Here is a 23234-nt window from a genome sequence, read left to right as displayed (position 1 = left end):
GACCCATATTCGACCCGGAAGGCTCGTTTGCCAGGTCTTATTGATAGGAGTAAAATACAAACTATCAGTAATTCGTTGGCTCTGCTCAATTATTCCATTTTTGTCCTCCTCTTCTTCTAGTACATGTCTATTCCCTTCCTTGTACACTGCCGCCAAGGAAGAAAATCTCCTAAAGTCAACTTCAATAAAATTCTGTTATTACCAGAAACTTACTAGTATTATTATTATTATTACAATGTATATATTGGTCAGCCTATTGGCTTACCTCGCTGTCTCTTCCTTTCCCCTCAAATTTATGACCCCCAAAAATTTATTATTATCAATTTGAAAAGACAACTTCAAATAAAGGAAAAAAAATGATACCCCCACTATCAATTTCTTGTCGAAATGCTCAAAATCCCCTTTTTTTTGGTACAAATTCTTCATCTCAAGATCACTTCTTTCTATAAAATAACTGTTCCATTTTGCTTACTTCAAAAAGATTTGTAATATAATATTGAAATTATTAAAAAATTTGATATAAAATGAGTAGAAAAAAGAAGTTGAGTTTCAGCTTTAATATTGAGGTAGTCATGGATTTTTTGAAGAAAATCGCCATTGATAAACCACTTTACTTGGTTTTTGTGCCTTTAATTTCTGTTATTTGGGCATTTGAGAAATGGGTTTTCTCTATTTCTACTTGGGTTCCTCTTGCTATTGCTGTTTGGGCTACTTTGCAGGTAATTGTTCCATTTTTTTTTTATTAAACTTTGGCTTAATTTAAACTCTCTACTTTTGTAATTATTTATATGGAAAAGACAGAATATAATACTTTGTTTTGGGTAGATCCTCTCCAAATAATTAGATGAGAAATGCTTTTGTTTTGGATATATTTACTTAATTTTTTTTTGCTGGGATCATATGATTCATTGTATATTATAACTTTTTAGTTATATGCTTTCAATTTTTGTTAGTAATATTCTTTCAAGATCCATCTACTTTACTTTGTTCAATCTTTGTGTGAGTGATGAATTTGTTGAAGTGGTGAAATGGGCATAAATTGTTTATTTAATTTTATTCATATTATTATTTTTCCCCATAAGAAATTAGCTTCATTACCCCTTCAGTTGTTGAGTATATATGCTCTCTCTAGATTAACTAGTATAACTATGTGTAGAAGACCGGTACGAAGTGAGAGGCCAAAGGGTTTGGAAAAAGTTGGGTGAATAAGGCTGGACCATCACTTGTTTGATAGAATGATAGGCATATGTATACTCCCTCCGTCTCTAAATTGTGGCCATAATTTAACTTGTCCACTTGCCAATGCATAAGTTTGACCATAGGTATATGCAATTATGTCGTGGTAGTAGTAATAATTATTTTTTTAAAAAATGGTTTGTTTAATATTTTGGACAATAACATTTGATATTACTCGTATAAATTAATAAAAAAAAATGGTCAAAGTTAACGTATGAATAATGCAAAAGTCAAATTGTTGCAAGTATTCAAACATAGAGGAGTAATACTTCATATAAAATATTTTCAACTTTCAGGATTCGGTAATTACATATTGTATCATCTATGCTTTTGAGGAAACATTTTGTGCTATTGAATAGAGTGGGACTATTTGCCTAACATTTAGGCATCCTGCAGAAATTGACAACAAAGTACCTGTTTCTTTAAGTGGTGTGAAGCATTGAACCTTAGTAAGCAGTCCTTTGCGTTGTTTTCCGATTAGAGTTTTTCAAATTATAAAGTGATCTGGTTAAGAGTTCTGGTCATAATGTATTTTGTGAATTATTTGGGGCTAGTTATTGGAGATTCTAATCCGATTAGTATCTTGCAAAAGTAAAACAAACTTGTCATCTAATTTTGTCACCTAATTTGTTTATAGCTAGTATCTATGTAACATTGAAACTCAAACAGTAATACCAGTTCAATATGAAATGGAAACAGGAAACAATGATTAGTTTATGCACCCGATTGCATTATTCAAACTGTTCACAGTTTTAATATGATAGTCCACAACAACAACAAATTGTCAACAACAACAACAACAACAACATTACCTTAGCCCAAATGATTTAGGGTTGGCTTAAATGCTAGTCTAATAAACTTTAAATGAGTGAGCCTCATCACCCTTAATAAAATCATAAAGGGAAAAATACAAACAACATGGATAAAAGAACACACAATTCAAACTGTCAAACCCAAAGAGCAAGAGTATAAGAACATATAGTTCACACCCAATGAATATTAAGTTAAAGACCATATAGTTCAATCCCCAATAATATGAAATTCAAACCCAAGGAACATGTCTAATCCACATTCCTAATGACCAAAGATCATAATGAAAGAATTAAAGAAAATTTGCTTCAAACCCAAAGAAAATGTAGTTTGAATCAACAAAGGCTGTCTGTTTTGTTCCAGTGCACCATGACTCCATGAGCACTGTGAACCCAGGTGCACCATGAAATTTGTGAAAGGAAAATGACAATTTCCATAACGTAAGAAAGTGAAACATATAAAAGAAGCTGTAAGAAAACTGAAACTCCTTACTGATGTAGTAAAGAACTCAGTGATACAGATAACTGTAGCGTATAAACCTGAGTCTGATTTAACAAGAAATGAGTGGAAAGCGATCATGATGTGTTGACCTGGAGGTAGGAATGAAGAATCCAAAGACTGAAATGGTGCTTCATCTGCTTTAGAGTTTTTTCAATGTTAAACTTTATTCTTATTTATTTTTATATATGAAATAAAATGTTTACTTGAAAGTGGGCAGTGTGACCCTTATGATGTTTCTGTGCCACATTGGGAGATAGGCTATGATTGCTAAGAATTGAGGTATTGATTGCTCTGGTGTTTTTTGAAAATTTGATAATAGAATTTTGTGTCATTGCAAGGTAGACTTGGACTGTATTTTTTAGGGGTGCAATTATTTAATTGTTCTAAAATTGACTTTTGGTGCAATAAAATAAAAAGACAGTTGTTTGTTTCTGTCTATCTGCATTTGAACAAGTTCTTGTCAGCATTAGTGAATGTTCAACTCCTGAGGGATTGAACCCTTAGACTGGTTGCATGCATCAACACCTGTACTTAGGAGATGTGTATTTTACATCAGCTTGTCATCTGAGCAATAACTCCTATAAAGTCAGAGTTTCTGGATTCTTTTTGAAATGAGAACATGCGAGTTTGGTTTACAATCCTGGTCATTGATGAACCAATGCTAACTATTCTTCACACACTTGCATGTTTGCAATAACGTGTGGATGTGTTTTTTTGTTTTTATATGTGTATGGTACCCTTGTAAATTTACACATAGACATGAATGCAAATACTTTTCTTATATTATGTGGGATCACATAATAAAGCTATAAAAGTACAAAATACATCAATATGAATAAATTTCCGAGTCTAACACGAGGCATCACTCTGATATTAGTATGGAAGCTATCAGCGCAAAATTCTTGCCGAAGACTTGAACAGGAAATGGAATCGAGCAATGCTAGATGCATCGGTACTTTTATATATCAATTTTCAGCTTTACGCTTTCCTTACAGAATATGAGTCTGACATGTAAGAAACTACGCAGCCAACGACAGCACTGGAGCACTGTGAGTGGCTGAACAGGTTATTGTTAGAAGTTTGGCCTAGCTACATTCACCCTAGGATTTCATCAAGGTTTTCTTACATAGTTGAGGTTAATCCCTTTGTTCTTTCTTCTCTTTTGTTGCTTTCTTGATTGATAAATCTGTCTTGGTTTATAGCTTTAAATTTTCTACTATCCCCCCCCCCCCCCCCTTTTTTATTTTTATTTTTTTTATTTATTATTTTTGTTGTTGGAATAAAAGGATAAATTATGCCATGCCATAATGTAGTGTAGATTGTAGCACACTTGGAGGATTATTTTTAGTTGTAAAGTTATCATATAATTCCCGAAGACATGATTTCACAAAAGAAGAGCTTAATTACTTAAAGCAATATTGTAGTAGTTCAAATTCTTTTCCTTAGCTTGGGAACACTGATTTTCTTTTACTCAATGTAACAATTTGGAGATCAGCATAGGAAATAGGCTCTATTTCCAGCATTCTTTTTATGTTGAAACTCATCATAAAATTTGAGTTAGGTTTGCCTTCTGAATTTGGCGATATATATCATTATTATTTAACTTGCATGACTATTTGTTCTGTCATATGTCTTAACACATTTATGGTGCTAGACACCAAAACTATGTTCAAATGTGTCTTTGAGGTAAGGCTCAACCCCTCTATCCCACTTGAAGGGGGGCGGGGGGAGTCCCTTTTGTGGCTTTATATTTTATATACACCTCGGTGCAAGTTGCAACCAACGGTATTTTCTGCTCATATAATGTTTTTGCTTGTTTTAAAATCATAAAATGAGCAAAAAATTATCAAAAAGCGAAAAACTACCCTTGGGTGTATGTACCACTATGTGCACCCGGGTGTATACTAAAAGTTTTGGTAAGCTAGCAAAAATTAATCACCATAAGAACCTAAATGTTTGGAAGCAGCTGCATGGAGGCGCAATTTACTGAGTGCCTATGGTAGGACGTAGCCTTCAAGAGTGACTTTAGGATGTTTGTAAAGCTCTGGATACTGTTAGTTGATTTAAATGTTACTTATATTAAGCAATGTGTACTAACTTGTTCTTACCACAGTAAAATTTTGTTATCTTACTGTTATTTTATGCCTGCAGAGACGCTTGAAGTATAAGAAACCAAAGCTTGTGGTGAGTTGGGAGAAATTTTTTTTCTGTATTACTTTTTATATTGTGTAATATAGTTGTATGATTAATTTACTGGTAGTCTTCCATCTAGGAAAGGTTTGAACTCGAAGAATTTTCACTTGGTTCTTCTCCTCCTAAAGTAGGTCTTCAGGGGATGCGCTGGTCAACTGTTAGAGATCAGGTACAGTTTCAGTTCTTTCTGGGGTTTTCTACTTTTGTCTACCCATAGACTATCCATTTTTTTATTCTTCCTAAGATTCAGTTCATGTTTTTTTAGTGGACTTTTCTTCTTTGGTATATACAAGTGAAGTGACTCTAAGGATACTTTTCTAGTTCTGCTGTGTAAACTAGTAAAATTCTCATGCAATTTCCGAATTAGTTTATCAGTGCTTATTATGAGTAAGATGCCTTGGGAGCTCACAACTTACAAGCAGTTACAACTATTAATATTAAATAACTTATTAATAAACTATGTGGTTTCCAAATTCTTGCCACAATCAATTTTCATTGTTGCTGTCACATTGCATTGCGATTGGCAAACCTTTACTAAAGACGTAACAAATATCCATAATATTGCATTTCACGATTTCAGAATGTCTTGGCTGAAACTTTTTCCTTTTGTCATATGCGCGTTAAAGAGATTCTAGCTTTTTCATATGGTAACAAGTGGAATCCTAGAAGGTATTTTAAGTGTAACTTCCTAAGAGAATAGAATTACTTTAATTATAACATTGAGTTTTAAATTCTTGAACTTGTCAACTACATATACAGTCATAATTGTTGAGGTAAGCACAGAAGATGCCAGTTATGAAAGTTAGGAATTGCTACCTGCCTACCATCATAACAGTTGCACCATCATATTAATTGCTGCAATATGAGGGATCTATTTTTTATATATTTATTTATTTACTTACAATGGGCGCCCTATCAATTACCAGTTTACCTTTTCATTTGTGGCAGAGGATTATGCATACAAGTTTTGACTGGGACACCAAAGACATGAATATTATGCTGCTTGCTAAACTAGCCAAACCATTATATGGAACTGCACGCATTGCCATAAACTACCTCCATATCAAGGGTGATGTATGTTCGACTATACTTTGTATCTGGTCTTAATTTTTTTTTAAATGAAGTTATTTCATATTCACATTATATTAAAAAATTTTGGTCTTGTCTTTGAAGATGTAGAATGGTTCCTTCAATTTTCTTCTTGTGTGATAGAATGGTTCCTTCAATTTTCTTCATGTGTGGTCATGATGTTCTCTGTGTTGGTGAATTATAAGTGTTGTCCATGGATGTCTGGCTGCATGAAAACCTTATTTGCTGGCTTGATGGCTTTACCATCTGTCAACTTTACATGTTATATAGCTGCTTGACATTATGTTCATGATAAGCTGGTAAATCTTGCCAGTTGAATAAATGCTACACGAATTCATGCTTTATGCTTATTTCCAATAAATTTGAATGTGTCACTATTCACTTTATAATTTTTTGGGAGGTAGCAGTCTCTGTATTTTTGTAATGAGGTGTCTAATGAAATTAGCCTCTCTATTTGCACTGGCCTAAGGTTGCATATATTCCAACTCCACTAAGGCCCTGTCTGGCAAAACTTGCAGTAGAGGTTACTATTAGAGTAGCTAGTAAGGGCCTGTTTTGATTGACTGAGGTGAGGTGAACTAAACTAAACTAAACTGAAGTTATTGGAGCTGAGCTGAACTGATGAACTGAAAATAAGCTGAAGAGAACATACCCTAATTGTCAATTAGTAATTACAACCTATTGGAAGTTGACAAAGCTTAAGTTCCTTTATGAACTTAAGACCCCCACCGTGATTCCCTATAATCATAGTGCTCACTCTCTCTAGCTTCTAGTCTGAAGACTACTATCTATTTAAGACTTAACTACAAGTCTCACAAGTAGAGCTGTCAAAAACTGACCCAACCCGAAATACCGACCCTAACCCGACCTATTAACCGACCCGTCTGAACCCGAAAAAAATGGTCACCCGAACCCGACCTAACCCGACCTGAAACCAACCCTAGACCCGAGTTAACCCGAGTATTTGAGACCCAAACCCGAACATTAACCGACCTAGAGCTGACCCAACCCGAATGTAACCCGTAAATTATTGACCTGAATCGAACCCGACCTGAACCGAAATTGACCCAAACCCGTTTTAACCCGTCAAAACCCGAATTCAACCCGACCTATTCCTAACCAGACCCGAATTCAACCCGACCTATTCCTAACCCGACCCGAATTTAAACCGACTTGCTACAAACCCGACTCGAATTTCAACCCGACCTGTTACAAACCTGACCCGAATCAACTCGACTTGTTATTGACTCGGCCTAAATTCAACCCGACTTGTTATTGAATCAATATGTATAGGTCGTTATCTCATGTTGGTATTGGAACGAAAATTGAATCCTAACTATATTTCTTCAATATTTCACTTTGAATTTTAGGAGGTTAGTTTCACAACATGTTTTTAGGGACGAATTTCAAGGACGAAACATGTTTTCCGCAAATTATTGACTTGAACCGAACCCGACTCGAATCCGAGAATGACCCGACTTGGAAATGACCCGACTTGACTATAACCCGCAAATTATTGACTTGAACCGAACCCGACTTGAACCCGAGAATGACCCGACCTGATTATAACCCGTAAATAATTGATTTGAACCGAACCCGACTCAAACCCGAGAACGATCCTAACTCGTTTAAACCCGTAAAGACTCGAATTTAACCCGACCTATTTTTCCCTCGACCCGAATATAACCCGACCTTTTACTAACCCTACCTAAACCCGACCCAAACCCGATAAGATGTGTGACCCTGACCCGACTCAAGCATGACCCAACCTGAACCCGACCCGTATATGTTATGACATTAACCCGTATTGACCCGACCCGAGATGACTTGACTCACACTAACCCAACTCAAACCCGACCGGTTTACCCGAATTGACAGCTCTACTCACAAGAAAGGTTCACTCAAACTCTTCACCCCTAATTACAACTCGATAATTAATGCTCTATGTGGTTAGCAGTTGGAACAAAGGATCACTATTCTTTCTTTTTTCACCGACTTAAAAGAATATTTCTTGCTAGGATATGTTTGGAAGCAAGTCAGGAAACAGTGTTATCCTTTTTATAGAGTGCTTATGAATAATCACTTTCACCATTATCTTGACAACTGATATTAGTGTTCCAGTAAGAGTAGGCACTAACCAAGTGGACCGGAGATGATGGGAATAAGTGAACGTGTATTCAAGCACTAACAAGAAGTAATTATGCTTGGGAGATCATAGGAAGTGTTTAAATCAATTCTCGGAGAAAACGAAAATATTTTGTAATAAGAATAAGGTAATTTATTTATTTTTTATAATAAAATAAGGGGAAAGGGAGAATAAGAGAGAGAGAGAGAGATGTAGAGAGGTAATTGTGTTATGTCTATTCATCCATTTCATGAGTCACCTATATATATACATGAAGGAACATTGTAACCTATATGGACAATGAAGAGTCCATTCATGAGAGGGTTAATGAGACCTAATGACATATGGAGGGTTACAAGGATGTTATTACTACCATACTTAAGGTAGTCATAAAAGAGATATTTACAAGCTATAATGGCCATCCATAATTAACATATTTTATAATACTCCCCTTTGGATAGACATTATCTAAAATAGATTTAATGCGTATATATGCTGCCTCATTAAAAACCTTTTCAGGATAACCGTGTGGGAAAAAAAACCATGGATAAGGGAAAACGAGTGCAGCGCGCAATTACTCCCCCTCATTATTATATCACTGAAGATCTTTGAGACGACGCAATCCAATACGATAAACTAACTTTTTAAATGTTGCTCTCGAAAGAGTGCCTCTTTCCCGGATGATAAACCACAAACTTCTTTTATACGTTGAACTACCGACCTTAACCATACACATTCACGACTAGCCTCGTGAATTGCTAAAATCTCCGAATGATTGGAAGAAGTAGCTGCAATGGTTTGTTTCATGGAACGCCAAGAAATGGTAGTACCACCATATGTGAACACATATCCAGCTTGTGACCGACCATTATGAGGATCAGATAAATAACCTACTTTTGCAAAACCAATCAAATTTTCTTTGGACAACTTTGGGAAAAATAAACTCATATTTTTCGTACCTTGAAGATAACGAAGTAAATGTTTAATCCCATTCCAATGCCTTCAGGTTGGACATGAACTAAACTTTGCTAATAAATTAACTGAAAATGATATGTCGGGTCGTGTATGACTTGCAAGGTACATTAGTGCTCCAATTGCACTAAGATATGTTACTTCGAGACCAAGAATTTCTTCATCATTTTCCCGAGGTCGGAATGGATCTTTCTCTAGTTCAAGTGATCTTACAACCATAGGGCTGCTCAATGGATGTGCTGTATCCATAGAAAATCTTTTAAGAACCTTTTTTATGTATGTTGATTGATGCACAAGGATTTCATTCCTCTGGGTGCTCTATTTGTAACCCAAAACAAAATTTTGTCTTTCCTAGATCTTTCATTTCGAACTCTTTCTTTAAATAATTGACAGTCACTGAAATCTCTTCAAGAGTTCCAATGATATTCAAATCATCAACATACACTGCAATTATAACAAATCCCGATCCAAATTTCTTTATAAAAATATATGGGCTGATAGGATCATTCTTATAACCTTCTTTTAACAAATACTCACTTAGACGGTTATACCACATACGCCCAGATTGTTTCAATCTATAAAGAGATTTGTTCAATTTAATACAGAAATGTTCTCGAGAACTAGATTTTGCTACTTCAGCTTGAATCCTTCTGGGAGCTTCATGTAAATGTCATTATCCAGTGGGCCATATAAATAAGCTGTGACTACATCCATCCAACGTAAGTCAAGTTCTTCTCTTATTGCAAGACTAATCAAAAATCTAAAAGTAGTTGCATCCACCACAGGAGAATATGTCTCCTCATAATCAATACCAGGTCTTTGTGAGAATCTTTGTGCAACTAAGCGTGCCTTATATCTTACAACTTCACCCTTTTCATTTCTCTTTCGCACAAAGACCCATGTCCGAATACTTCTCTTTTTCCAAGAGATTTTAATTCTGCTTCAATTGCTTCTTTCCATTTTGGCCAATCATTTCTTTGTCTACATTCTTCAATGGATTTTGGTTCATGATCCTCATTATTATCCATAACATCTAATGCTACATTGCATGCAAAAACATCATCGACGTCGATTTGATTTCAGTTCCATGTAATTCTAGACATGATATAATTTATTGAATTTTCTTCATTATCACGTACCTGACTTTCTTCTTGTATCATGTCTAAAGTCTCTTATGGAGATCCTTCGGAAATTATTTCTTCAATTTGACCATCATCAATCAATGCTCCTTTTCTTTTCCGAGGATTCTTATCTTTGGAACCTATTGGTCTTCCACGTTTCTTACGTAGATTAGACTCATTAGCAAATTTATTTTGTCCTTTCGGGACATCTATTTTAAATTGAGCATTTACAGCTGGAATATGTGACTTGGTCACTCTTTTTGGGTCAGCAAACGAGTCTGGCAATTGATTCGCTAAACTTTGTAAATGAATTATCTTTTGAACTTCCAGTTCACATTGTTTAGTTTGAGGATCAAGATAAGATAATGATGATTTATTCCATTTAATTTCTTTTTCCAGCTCTCTCTTTTCTCCCCCTAATGTTGTGACTCGTTAAAATGACAATCTGCAAAACGAGCCGTAAATAAATCCCCCATTGTAGGCTCAAGATATTTAGTTATTGACGGGGATTCAAACCCAACATATATTCCCAACCTCCTTCGAGGACCCATCTTAGAGCGTTGTGGTGGAGCTATTGTTTAAACTGCACATCCAAAAATTCTTAGATGGGAAATATTTGGTTCCTGACCATAAACCAATTGTACTTGTGATAACTTGTGATAACTTGTTAGCCTAATGCGAATTAGTGCCGCTGCATGTAATATAGCATGTCCCCAAGCAGAAATTGGGAGATTAGATTTCATAAGCAATGGTCTAGCAATTAACTGAATACGTTTTATTAATGACTCTGCCAGACCGTTTTGTGTATGAACATGTGCTACAAGATGTTCAACATTTATCCCAATGGACATGCAATAATTATTAAAAGCTTGAGATATAAATTCACCTTGTCAAGCCGAATAGTCTTAATGGGAGTATCTGGAAAATGTGCCCGTAACTTAATCAATTGGCAAGTAATCTCGTAAACGCCAGGTTACGAGTTGATAACAAAAACACATGTGACCATCTAGTTGATGCATCAATTAAAACCATAAAATATCTAAATGGTCCACATGGGGGATGTATGGGCCCACAAATTTCAAAATTAATTTTAGCTGGTGATGGGCGAATAATTAACTTGCCTTCTGAGCAAGCAACACATGAAAAATTATTATGAAGAATCTACTAGCTCTTTAAAGAATGTCCACATGAATTCGTAATTATTTTTCGCATCATTATTGAATTGGGATGGCCTAACCGGTCACGCCAAACAACAAAATTATCAGTAAATTTCTGGTTTACTATGCATGAGCTTCAATAGCATTGATTTTTGTGTAGTACAAACCACTGGAGAATGTAGGTAGTTTCTCTAAAACATGTTTTGAGCCTTGAGTTATATTTGTGATTTGAAGGAATTCGTTATTATCTTCATTGATTGTCTCAATATGATAACCATTGTTGCGAATATCCTTAAAACTTAATAAATTTCTTTGAGACAATGGGGAGTATAAAGCATCAATTATTTTAATTTCAGTTCCCCAAGGCAATTTTATAGTGGCTCTTCCGGAGCCCTCAATGATGTTTGTACTACCCGATATAGTACTCACATTAATCCTTTTCATCATCAAATGAGAGAAATATTTTTTATTTTTAAGTATTGTATGAGTAGTTGCACTATCAGCAAGACATAGTTCTTCACCATTCATAGCAAATTGAACTTGAGTAATATCCATGTTTTTCATGAAATAAAATATATGTCAAAATATTAAGCATAAAAATAATGATGATAAAATAAATAAATCAATAAAACACTCAAATAGTTCATAAAATCATAAAGCAAAAGTCCTTATTACAACCATAGAAATTAACATAAGTAAATAACTAGACAAAGTCTAATACTTAAAGTTGACACAAAATAATATAAATTTAATTATTCCCTTCTGGGGCATTGAAGAAATCAGCAACTTCTAAATGAGTTGTAATGCCAAAATCAAAATTATTCCCTTCCGGGAAAGTAAGGAAATTAGCAACATCGAAATGATTTGCATTGCCAAAATCAAAATCACCTTCACCATCTTCAAGAACAAGGTTTGCCTCAACTTTCTTTCCTTTCTTCAATGATCCTTGGTAAAGTTCAACAAGATACTTTGGAGTTTTACAAACCCGAGACCAATGACCTTTTCCTCCACAACGGTAACATATATTGGTATCACTTTTCTCTTTACCATCCCTACGTTCCCACTTCTGGTGGGAATGTGAGTTTGTGAAATGACCTCCACGACCTCTACCATATCCACGTCCACTACCCCAGCTCGCCATTGGCCACGACCGCGACCTCTACCTCGACCACTACTGCAGGAGTGGTCTCTGTTTTTAGTTTCCTTCCCGTTATGGGTTGTCACATTCGCTCAAGGGAATGGAGTAGAGCTAGAGCCAGTAGGACGTGATTCATGATTTTTCATTAACAGCTCATTATTTTGCTCAGCCTAGAAGACAAGATATTAATTAAGAATATTTTTTAAAACCTTTTTCTCTATATTATGTCTGCAGGACAATATTATTTGCATGGAAAGTGGAGTATGTTTTTTCAAGCATTTCTGCATTAGTAATATTTTCTCCATATAATTTCAATTTAGAAGTAATTTTAAACATAGTTGAGTTATATTCACTAACAGGTTTAAAATCTTGCAATCTCAAATTCAACCATTCATAACGAGCTCTAGGGAGTATCACTGTTTTTTGGTGGTCATACCTTTCTTTTAGATTACTCGAAAGGATTTGTGGGTCTTTCACAATTAAATATTTATTTTTAAGTCTTTCATGGAGGTGATGGCGAAGGAATATCATGGCCTTTGCCTTATCTTGGAGTGTTGCTTCATTACCCTCAATGGTTTCACCAAGGCCTTTAGCATCTAGGTGTATTTCAACATCTAACACCCATGATAGATAGTTTTTTCCGGTAATATCAACGGCCACAAATTCAAGCTTGTAAGGTTCGACATATTTCACTTTGGACTTCTTTCTTGACTAGTATACTTACGGGAGTGATCAATGTAATAGTTTCGTTTAAAATATGGTGCTGATAACGTATAATAAAATAAGGGGAAAGGGAGAATAAGAGAGAGATGTAGAGAGGTAATTGTGTTATGTCTATTCATCCATTTCATGAGTCACCTATATATATACATGAAGGAACATTGTAACCTATATGGACAATGAAGAGTCCATTCATGAGAAGGTTAATGAGACCCAATGACATATGGAGGGTTACAAGGATGTTATTACTACCATACTTAAGGTAGTCATAAAAGAGATATTTACAAGCTATAATGGCCATCCATAATTAACATATTTTATAACATTTTTCCAATATAATTCAATAATAATTTAAAAACATTCATCTAGTTAAATAAATTTTAAATTTATAAAGAAAATTTGCTCCAATTGTAAATGCCCCCGTGGTTGTTGAGTTTCTAAGGTGTGCCCATTCTATTTCAAAAATACAAGATGTGCCCTCCAACTTAAGGCGTTAACCCTGATGTTAACTCTGATGTTAACCCTATGTTAGTAGTTGTGTTAATTGTTAATTACCCCACTTTGGTGAGAAATTTCATGCCCAAATTGGGTTAGAGTTATATAAGGGGATTAACATTAAGCATTTTTTTTCACATTTTCTCATCTACTCTTTCTTCTTATTAAAGCAATCGTTGATATGTCAAGCTGTTGTTGTACTTCTTTTTTCTCATCTGTTTTTTATTGCTTCCTATATTTTACAATTACTAACATCGAGGTAATGTCAAAGGATATAGTAGATTAAACAACTTAAATTGGAGGGCTCAACTTGTAATTTTGAAAAAGCATGGGAACACCTAAAAAACTCAACAAACTCATGAGCATAGCTTAAAAAAACCCAAAAAATACCTTTTGTTCCAACAAACTAAACAACTTCTAAACACTTACATAAGGCTAAAAGTAAACTCATACTCTTTAGTCTTTATAATTACTAATTTACTATTCAAGAAGCTTCAACTTAGTAGCTTCAATCGTCATTCCCAATCTGGAACTTGGTGTTGTGTCTCATAGGAACTTTTATGGTTCCTATAGGAACATCACATTGGAACTTCAATTGTTGCTTCACTTGAGTAGTCTGCTAATGTCTTTATTCGTCAATCAAAGGACCTTCGCTGTTATAACTCTGGAACATGTTCTTAGATCAAGAACCCGCCTAAGTCCTGTTAACCTAACAAAGCTTCATTAATAAGGATTGCTTGTCATCACCAAATCTAGAAGAGGCTGTTAGGCTGGAATGATTTTTCAACCTTTAAGAGAAGACTAGCCGTATGTAAATGGTACACAATACATCAAGTGCTTCTTCTTCGTCTGTCTAGTTTCCATTCAATTTATATCTGCGTGTCAATCTTTCTTTCCACTAAAACTCCAACATTTGAAACATTGAAAGATTTAAAACTTGTTTCCTCCCCTGTAAAACTAGCTTGAATCATGTGAGTTTGAACTTAGAAACTTAACCTATTTAAGCCTGTCCAGTTGATGTTACTCTAACTTTGAGGTAATTGCTTTGGTCAATGCTTGGTAATTTTGACTTTTTTTTTTTTTTTTTTTTTTTTTTTTTTTTTTGCTGTCTAGGTGCAATTGATGCCAGTGCTAGATGGAAGAGCAATTTTACTTTCCTTTATATCTGTGCCAGAGGTGAGACTTGGAATTGCCTTGGGAAGTGGTGGAAGTCAACTCCCTGGAATGGAGCTGCCCGTTGTTTCTTCATGGCTGGTGTGTTAGTTGATTTAAATTCATTCATATAAGTAAAAAAAACCTAGGAACGCAGCCAATTGCTATTGTCATGCATGCTTTTCTTTGCTATGCTTAACATTGTTAAAAATCTAAAATTTAAGGAAAAATATAACTCCTTTGCAATTGTTTTTACTGTATACCTTTATCATGTTACTAATATATTTGTGAGTGATCTAAAGTTTTAGATGGAAAATCCAATATAAGTATATAACTGCATTAGAAGTGGAAACCATATGGTATATACCAATGTCACATTTGTACCATTAACGGATATTTCTGTATCATGTAGCAGTGTGTTGTAACTTTTGTGAACTAAATCTAATATTGAGCTAAGGTCATTTCCCATGATAGAATACTTTTGGACTTATTATTTCAAATACAAATATCTAGCTTATAATTCCAGTTATTATTGTACCTTCATGCTCATAATATTTTCCGTGCAGGTCAAACTCTTGACCGACACCTTAGTGAAGACTATGGTTGAACCTCGTCGTCGATGTCTCACTCTGTCAGCTGTACAGTTGGGGAAAAGGGCAGTTGGTGGCATACTTTATGTAACAGTAGTTGGTGCAAGTCAACTTTCTAGAAATGTGGTTAAAGGAAGCCCGACAAGCACACAAGTTGGTTCAAATCATGCCTCAGAAGAGCGTCTTAATAAGGATGTGAAGACATTTGTGGAGGTAGAGATTGAAGAAATTACCAGGAGAACAGATGCAAAGCCAGGCTCTAGTCCACAATGGGATTCCACATTTAATATGGTTTTACACGATAATGCAGGAGTACTTAAATTCCATCTTTATGAATGTTCTCCTGGTAGTGTGAAGTTTGATCACCTTGCGACTTGTGAAATTAAGGTACTGTTGCAGGCTTTTTTAGTCGTTACCACAAAACAACATGGAGCCTTCACCCAATATAGCTTTTCTCTTTTAGTTTTTTATCTAACGTATTGGAATTAAAAGCACCACTTCATTGCCTTAGAATCAATCTACAAGTCACATATAAATGTTTGAATAATGACCCTTCATAATTCATCAAAGATGTTACTGCATGTGAACAACTAACTTTGCTCAAAGTTACGGCTGGATACTTCTGTACATTAGGGTGCTCTACCAAGGTAACTTGGGGCTTGATAACCACTATAAAATGTTCTTAGATTTTTTCTTTTCACAACATTTGATCCATTCAAACCAATTTGCTCCCTTAAAAATTAATCCTTGTTGACCCTTATACTTTATGGCTCCTTCATATAGTGTGGACATGTGGAGTTGGTGATATATTGACATAGCTTCACCATATTGTCCTTGCATAAGTGCTAACAAATAACCCACATGTGAGTTGGGACTAATTGTTCCACATTGAAGAATTAGAGAGAGCCTGCCTGACATATAAGACAAGAGAGCTACTCTACCCATTACCATAATGTTATAGGATGCAACCCTACAAGTTTTATATGTGACCAGACTCTCCTCCGGTGTGGGCTTATGCTATTCCCAATGAAGATTCATCAAAGTTGTCATTTTTTTGGATTTTGATGATTTAATTAAATGTGGTATTAGTATACAAGGATTTTTTGTTTTGCCAAATACTATGTAGCTGTAAATACCAAAACTGTTAAGGGCATTATCTTACATATTTCTCAATTATTAATTTCAAATTCCATTGATGAATTGTATTAAGTGATTCATCTAAATTGTTTCTCATGGGTCTTGTAACGTCAATACTACAAGCATTACTACCATTTCAGATGATCTAAACAATATTTCAATGACTTGCAGGTTAGATATTGTGAAGATGATTCCACGATATTTTGGGCGATAGGACCTGATTCAGGAGTCATAGTAAAGCGTGCTGAGAGTTGTGGAAAAGAAGTTGTAATGAATGTTCCTTTTGAGGCAGTAGAGTCAGGGGAGGTAAGAGAATTGTGTGATTGTGCATTCTAGTATTCAACTTAAATAAATCAGCTTGTCATTGGTGCTTATACTATTACAGTGGAAATAAAACCATTGAATCATCATCAATTTCCAATCTTGTCAAATTAACTATAATTTCACCACATACAGAATGCGAGTCATTGTGTATGATTCTATCCGTTTGTGATGGAGCTGAAGTTTCACAAAACTTTGGGATTTAGATTATAATGAACAAACTTTTTGAACTTTTTATTTATTGTGATGCAGCAAATGATTGTTGAATATTAGATTCAAGGTCTAATAGGAAACAACCACTTTGTAATCATAGAAGCAGGGCTATGCTTGTCCAAATCCTCCCTATGTCGTACATTGCAGAAGCCTTATTAAAGGCATTGAGGTATTGTTGATGTTGCAACTTATATAATTGATGATATTTGCAGTTGATGGTCAGACTTGTTCTTAAAGAATGGCAGTTTTCGGGCGGTTCTAAAAGTGCTGGGTTACACCTTAATGCTCAATCAACATTATCTGGATTATCAAATTCAAAGACTGGAAGAAAACTGTATGTAACTGTAAAAGAAGCTACAGATATTCCAGGAAAGGATAAATTGGGACGATCAGAGCCTTATGTTAGGTTGCAGTATGGGAAGGTCTCTTATTTTTCTTACGTTCTCATATGATATTTTGGTTCATTACCATTAAAAAAGGTACTTAGAGTTCCCAATGTTCACGTCTTGTGATGCCGTTATCTTTCTTATACCAGGTTGTCCAGAAAACAAGGGCTGTGAAACAGACATTAAATCCTGTTTGGAACCAGACATTTGAATTTGATGAGATTACAGGGGGTGAATATCTCAAGTTGAAATGTTTATATGAAGAAACATTTGGAGATGAGGTAATTGGCAGTGCAACTGTGAACATGGAAGGATTAGAGGTGGGTTCAGTTAGGGATGTACCTGTACCCCTTGAAAACGCGAATTCTGGGGAAGTAAGGCTTCAAATTGAAGCTGTGAGCGAGGTACGTCTTTTCTATTGGCAATAAAATTGTTCAAAAAGTCAGGACTGTTGAATAATGTATTTCTACAATTCTACTACTTGAAGAATCTTTGAATCTATAATTCTTTGCATGACGTACCCTAAAAATATACTGGTAGTATCTTTTCATATATACTCTGAACTTTGTTATCCGTACTTTTAGTTGGTGATTAAGTTTCCATCTTCAAAAGAATGAATTCACTTGCATTAGAAGAATTAAATATTCAACCTGACAAAATAATTTGTACTATTGTGCATGATACCTCTCTTAAAATTTGCAAAGCTTTAAGATAGTAATGACATAGGGTGAACTAGGGCATTGACTGATCCTCCCTAGATCCAAACAAAATTTATAATCACTTAACAAGCCTACATATATGTATAGAGGTTAGTCAAAGGTCGAACCACTAGAAACGATTATGTTCAAGTGCTTTCAATCAATGCCTAAGCTAGGTCAAAGTCAAAGGTGAGGAAAGACTATACAACTACCAAAACAAACAAGAAGCAAGCAAATGAAACACTAGGGAATGGGATCATGTAATCATGACAATTGCAACAACTTGAGAAGGTTAAGCTAATCCATGGTTATGAGAACCAATGGTAAGAGCTATCAATTGGAACCGAAGAGTTATCGCTTAATCGTCAAGCTAGGTCTCCACTATGAATGACAAACTAGGAGAATCGCAAATCAATTCAATCGGCAATTGCAACCCTGTATCGAGTGTTCATGTCAATAGGAATTACAATGCAATCTAGCATAGTTTTCAAGGCCTAATCAAACTAAGCACATGCAAACTCCCAGTAATCAAATTAATCACAATCAATCAAGCTTTACCCAAACCCTAGCAAACAACTACTCACTACAATCCATCATCAAATCAAAGCAAGTAAATGAAATCAAGAATCAACCAAACATCAACAACAACTAATCTAATCAAGAATCAATCATCAAAACTAAATCAAACAAACATGAAGTTAGAGAAAGCAATAAGATGAGATAGAGTAAGAAATGCTCATTGATAATTGAGAAGATTTTCAATACAATTGTCTCCCTTCTTCAATCTCTCAAATCACTATTAAGATCTCTCACTTTCTCTATCTAAAACTACTCCTAAAACTAAGCCTAAATCTAGAGAGAGAAACTCTCAGATTGCATAGTGAAGAAATAAGGAGAAAAGCTATTTATAATACAAAGGAAATAAGGCAAATATCCCGAAATTGACCCATAAGGCGTGCTCGCGATAAACTGGGTACAGAAACAGAGACCTCAGATGGCGCGCCTGCAAAGAAAACCTGCATGCTCATGCACGTGCAAAGGTCGCACAAACTTCCTGCTTAAATTTTAACTTCCTGCACAATTTAGACCTGCCAAGGCGCGGCGGTAGCTGTCATGGCGCGGCAATGGTTGCCTTGGTGTGGCAGTCCTTTCCTGCGCGCCCGTGCTATGCATGGTGGATTCCTCATGATTGTCACTAGGCATGTCAGTTTTGAATGAAGTTTACAGTGGTTTCAACACCATGATTTTTAAGAGAGCACAAACACCAAATCTTGGAGCTTTCCATCCCTTGCCTTATGAGCTATACATAAGCTTCCACCTTGCACTGTATTAAAGTAAAATTACAACATTATAACTTCAACTGATAACTGGAATAAACTTCGATGGAGGAATTCTAGTTTGTTGAGGATGCTGAATTGCTGACAGCAAACTAATATTGTATTATAATATCAAATTATAAACTGAACTGAACATTCAATTTAAGTATTTAAAATATAATAAATGAGAATCAAATGAAAGTCAAATGCATTCTTCTTATGATAAGTTATGATAATTGTTTCCTCAAAAAACAAAAAAAAAGTTATGATAATTGTATTTTGACTTTTTCCCTTTCTCTTTCTACCATCATCAATTAAGAAAAATTAGTCTTGTAAGCGAGATTTATAAAGAAATAATATGTTGTAGGTGGAGTAAAGAAAGGTAAAGTTATTAAAAAAAACATTTACTGGAATGGAGTCAAAGAAAATTATCGTGACCGGTCTCGAGCTTCATTTACTCCTACAAACCAAGAAAGAAGAGCAGATAAAAGGGAAAACACAAGAAAAACTACATAAATGGAAAAAAAAAAAAAAACACGAAACAAGCAAGAAATAGAGAAACTAAGGAACAAATGGACAAAGCCAAACATTTATCAGGAAAGAAAGCTATGAAAATAAGGTAAAAACAACCTAAAATACTAACAATGAATGACACTCATCAAAGTATGGAGCCAAATTTGAAGCTTTGTTAATGAAATTAATGAAATTTTTGCATTTGTGTGAAGAGAAATATCGTATTCTTCAGCGTAAATATGGAATTGATGCAAGGAGACAGCCATTAAATTATTTAAATCGTGTCCTGAAAATTTATAGAACATTCTTTCATTTGGTGGTTGGACATTTAATTGTGGTGCCGTGTGCAAAATTATGCATTCTATGACAGAAAATGTCCAGGAATGGTTGATGTTTCTTCTGTGGAAATGCATTTTCCAACTTCATTTTAATTGAATGGTATTTTAGTGACATGAAAGATTATAAACCAATTTTGTTGTCTAAACTACTGACATAACTATGAACTCTAATTGGTTCATAGTGATTAGTTTTCTCAGTGTACACTTTCATATCTGTAGTTACTGAGTTTTTTGGCTTAGGTATCCAATGGCGGTCCTGAGAATGGATTGATTGAGCTTGTTCTCATTGAGGCCAGGGATCTTGTTGCTGCTGATCTCCGGGGAACAAGTGATCCATATGTGAAGGTCCAGTATGGAAATGAGACGAGGAGAACAAAGGTATTCTGCTTAAATGTGATTTTATATTACCTGAAATAGTAATCTTAACTTCAACGTATCAATGAGTCACTGTAATTTCTTAGGAAACTACTTAACATGGTGGTAGTGATACGATTTATTGGCATTGCTTGACAGTGGCCAAAACTACTTGACATTTTCTGGCCACCAAATTTCCCACGGCTGGGAGATCCTGATTAGTTGGTGGTGCTGGAATCGTAGCTACAAGAACTACATTTTGGTCAAGTTTAGAATGCCTTGTGCTTAGTTTTGCAAATAACCACTTTTCTCATTCCCCCAAATATGAATTGTATTTTTTTTTTTTTTTCTTACTTTCTTTTTACTATGAAGGTTGTGTACAAGACTGTGAATCCTTCATGGAACCAAACATTTGAGTTTCCTGATGATGGAAGTACGTTAGAATTACAAGTGAAGGATCACAATGCTATATTGTCCTCATCAAGCATAGGCAACTGCATAGTACAATACCAAAGACTTCCCCCTAATGAAGTATCTGAGAAATGGATACCTCTGCAAGGAGTTAAAAAGGGCGAAATACATGTTCAAATAACAAGAAAAGTGCCAGATCTTCAGAAGATAACCAGTGTAGACTCTGATTCATTGTCAAACAGAGCTCATGCAATATCTGATCAGGTAAGAATTTTATTGCTGTCAATTAATGCTTATGGCTCATGCTTGCTTTGTGCATCACCGATTAATTGCCTACGCAGAATACCCAAATTCACTTGTGGCCTTTCAGTGGTATATTGATTTTTTTGATTTTTTTTTTTTTTTTTTTTTTTGGTGGTGTGGAGATCTATATGACCAACAAAAGCATGAAAATTCACAAATACAATGGGAAAAGGGGATTCGATCTATGACCTATCTCATACAAGACCTCAACCTTTGCCACTAGACATCATTGGTTCCTCTATGGTATTAGTGTATGTAAATCTTAACAATAATAACCAATCTATTTATTAGCATAACTAGGAGTAAAGAATTAGAGAAAAGGTTTTCTTCTCAATAAAATGAGGTTTAAAGAAAAGAATAATAAATTAAAGGACGTATGAGAGTAGGGATGCATAGACACATCAAAAGATGTCTTCATTGTTAATTTCCCACAAAAAAAAATGAATAAAAGAATTTATACATAATATAAGAAAAAGGAAAGTTGAAAAAAAAAAATTCTGTAAAAACCTGTAACATTTGTGGTAAATAGGGAGAAATATGTATTAAAAAGAATGAAACAAAAATTATGCTATAATTGAGATCCGGTACACTACACTTTGTGCAGGTTCCTTACCATTAGTCCATCGATTTTTTATCATGACTGCAAGATTGCATTTATTATATAGAAAATCATACGAAGCATTAAAGTTACCTCCCTACCCTTCACCCTTGAATTATGAAGGATAACTCTTAAAATGAACTATTAGAAGCACAATCATCAGCTCTAGTAATCTCTGTCTATTGTTGGCTGTTTCTGATCTTTTGGTGTAAAATGTCATCGTTTATAGAATGTCACACGAGACCCATATTTTGCCTTGCTGTTCCTCTTGTCGATTGGCATGCACTTTATGGAAAGGTCTTGCAAAAGAATTGAATGCATTTACAAATCACAAGATGCTTTAGCTTTTTTGATCTGCTCACTCGGTTTCATAAAAAAATACTCTTTGTTTTAGCACGTTAAGGACTTAAGGTATAGTTGGCTGTTTGGAACATCCTGAAGTGTGTCTTACTGAAATCGATATATAGCTTGTGAATTAATGTTCTTATGGTTCTGAAAGTTTTTTCATGGCGATCCATACTTGATTCAGTTGATTGGCTCATTATGCTGATTATGAAAACTGATAAAATCGTGCAGCAGATTTTTAGCTTTATACAAATGTATATATTGCCTTTTTTACTAGAACTAAGGCTATTCAAAGTGTGGTTCAGATACGTGTTTATCATTACAATTTTGCCACCTGATTGTCGCTTTTGTATGACTTTACATAGATGAAGGATATGTTGATGAAGCTTGAGTCTTCAGTTGAGGACAAGGATGCTGAAGAAATTTTAAGTACTTTAAGTGAACTTCAAAGCTTAGAGGACTCGCAGGAACAGTATATGCTCCAGCTTGAAACGGAAAGAATGCTTCTACTTAACAAAATAGGCGACCTTGGTCAGGAGCTACTTAATTCTTCTCCTAATCTCAGTAGGAGGATTTCTTATTAGCTCGCTCTGCCTAATGACTAGCATCTATAAAACAATACTGCTTCGATCTGTGGGAATGAACTCTCTTAGTCGAGGGATTGAAGAAGTGGAATAATTATTGTAGATGATAGGAGGAAGTGTTTCTAATGTAATTATTTGAGTTAGCTTCCCCTCTTCGTACGTCAAAAGACAGAGCTACTATGTGTAAATTGTCTCACTAGAGTGAAGAGAGTATGGTTTTAGTTAAGTTACTCGTGATCATAGACTCTTGTTACACAAAAATAGACTTGTAAAATAGTGATCTAATTTTCTCGTGTTTTCCAATATTCGTGTGCAACTGCCGCACCAATTTTGGCAAAATCATGATATACATTCCTTGTGAATCAGATAACTTTAGTTTTTTTACTTCTTATCCCTAACTAAGGCTATGCTTTTTTCT

General features: G+C 34.9%; 1 protein-coding gene across 3 annotated transcripts; it reads left to right on the top strand.

Moving 5' to 3' along the window:
* The first annotated feature begins 244 nt into the window (after positions 1-244).
* On the top strand, positions 245-23200 carry LOC145599386 (uncharacterized). 3 transcript variants are annotated; one of them, XM_081655780.1, is made up of 14 exons: positions 245-719; positions 3425-3499; positions 3575-3682; positions 4699-4731; positions 4820-4909; positions 5689-5814; positions 14671-14811; positions 15276-15686; positions 16608-16742; positions 17183-17392; positions 17506-17760; positions 20462-20599; positions 20948-21250; positions 22598-23200. In XM_081655780.1, the coding sequence occupies exons 1-14, from the start codon at positions 525-527 to the stop codon at positions 22814-22816; spliced, it is 2439 nt and encodes an 812-aa protein (XP_081511906.1). In that variant the 5' UTR covers positions 245-524; the 3' UTR covers positions 22817-23200. The 3 variants fall into 3 exon arrangements, with proteins under 3 accessions (XP_081511906.1, XP_081511912.1, XP_081511918.1); XM_081655786.1 differs by lacking the exons at positions 245-719; positions 3425-3499 and having other exon boundaries at positions 3581-3682; positions 4808-4909; XM_081655792.1 differs by lacking the exons at positions 245-719; positions 3425-3499 and having other exon boundaries at positions 3602-3682; positions 4825-4909.
* The last annotated feature ends 34 nt before the right edge of the window (positions 23201-23234 follow it).

The sequence above is a fragment of the Chenopodium album genome, chromosome 2 (assembly GCF_948465745.1).
Source record: "Chenopodium album chromosome 2, dcCheAlbu1.1, whole genome shotgun sequence".
In the NCBI taxonomy this organism is placed as follows: domain Eukaryota; kingdom Viridiplantae; phylum Streptophyta; class Magnoliopsida; order Caryophyllales; family Amaranthaceae; genus Chenopodium; species Chenopodium album.
Note: the sequence above shows the minus strand (reverse complement) of the source record. Positions and strands in the feature narration are given on the sequence as shown.

Bases quoted from the DNA above. Each gene is read 5' to 3' on its own strand.
- LOC145599386 (XM_081655780.1), top strand. From the start codon at position 525: ATGAGTAGAAAAAAGAAGTTGAGTTTCAGCTTTAATATTGAGGTAGTC. The intron at 3,500-3,574 runs GTACTTTTATAT...GAAACTACGCAG, and splicing joins GAGCAATGCTAGATGCATCG to CCAACGACAGCACTGGAGCA. The intron at 15,687-16,607 runs GTACTGTTGCAG...AATGACTTGCAG, and splicing joins TTGCGACTTGTGAAATTAAG to GTTAGATATTGTGAAGATGA.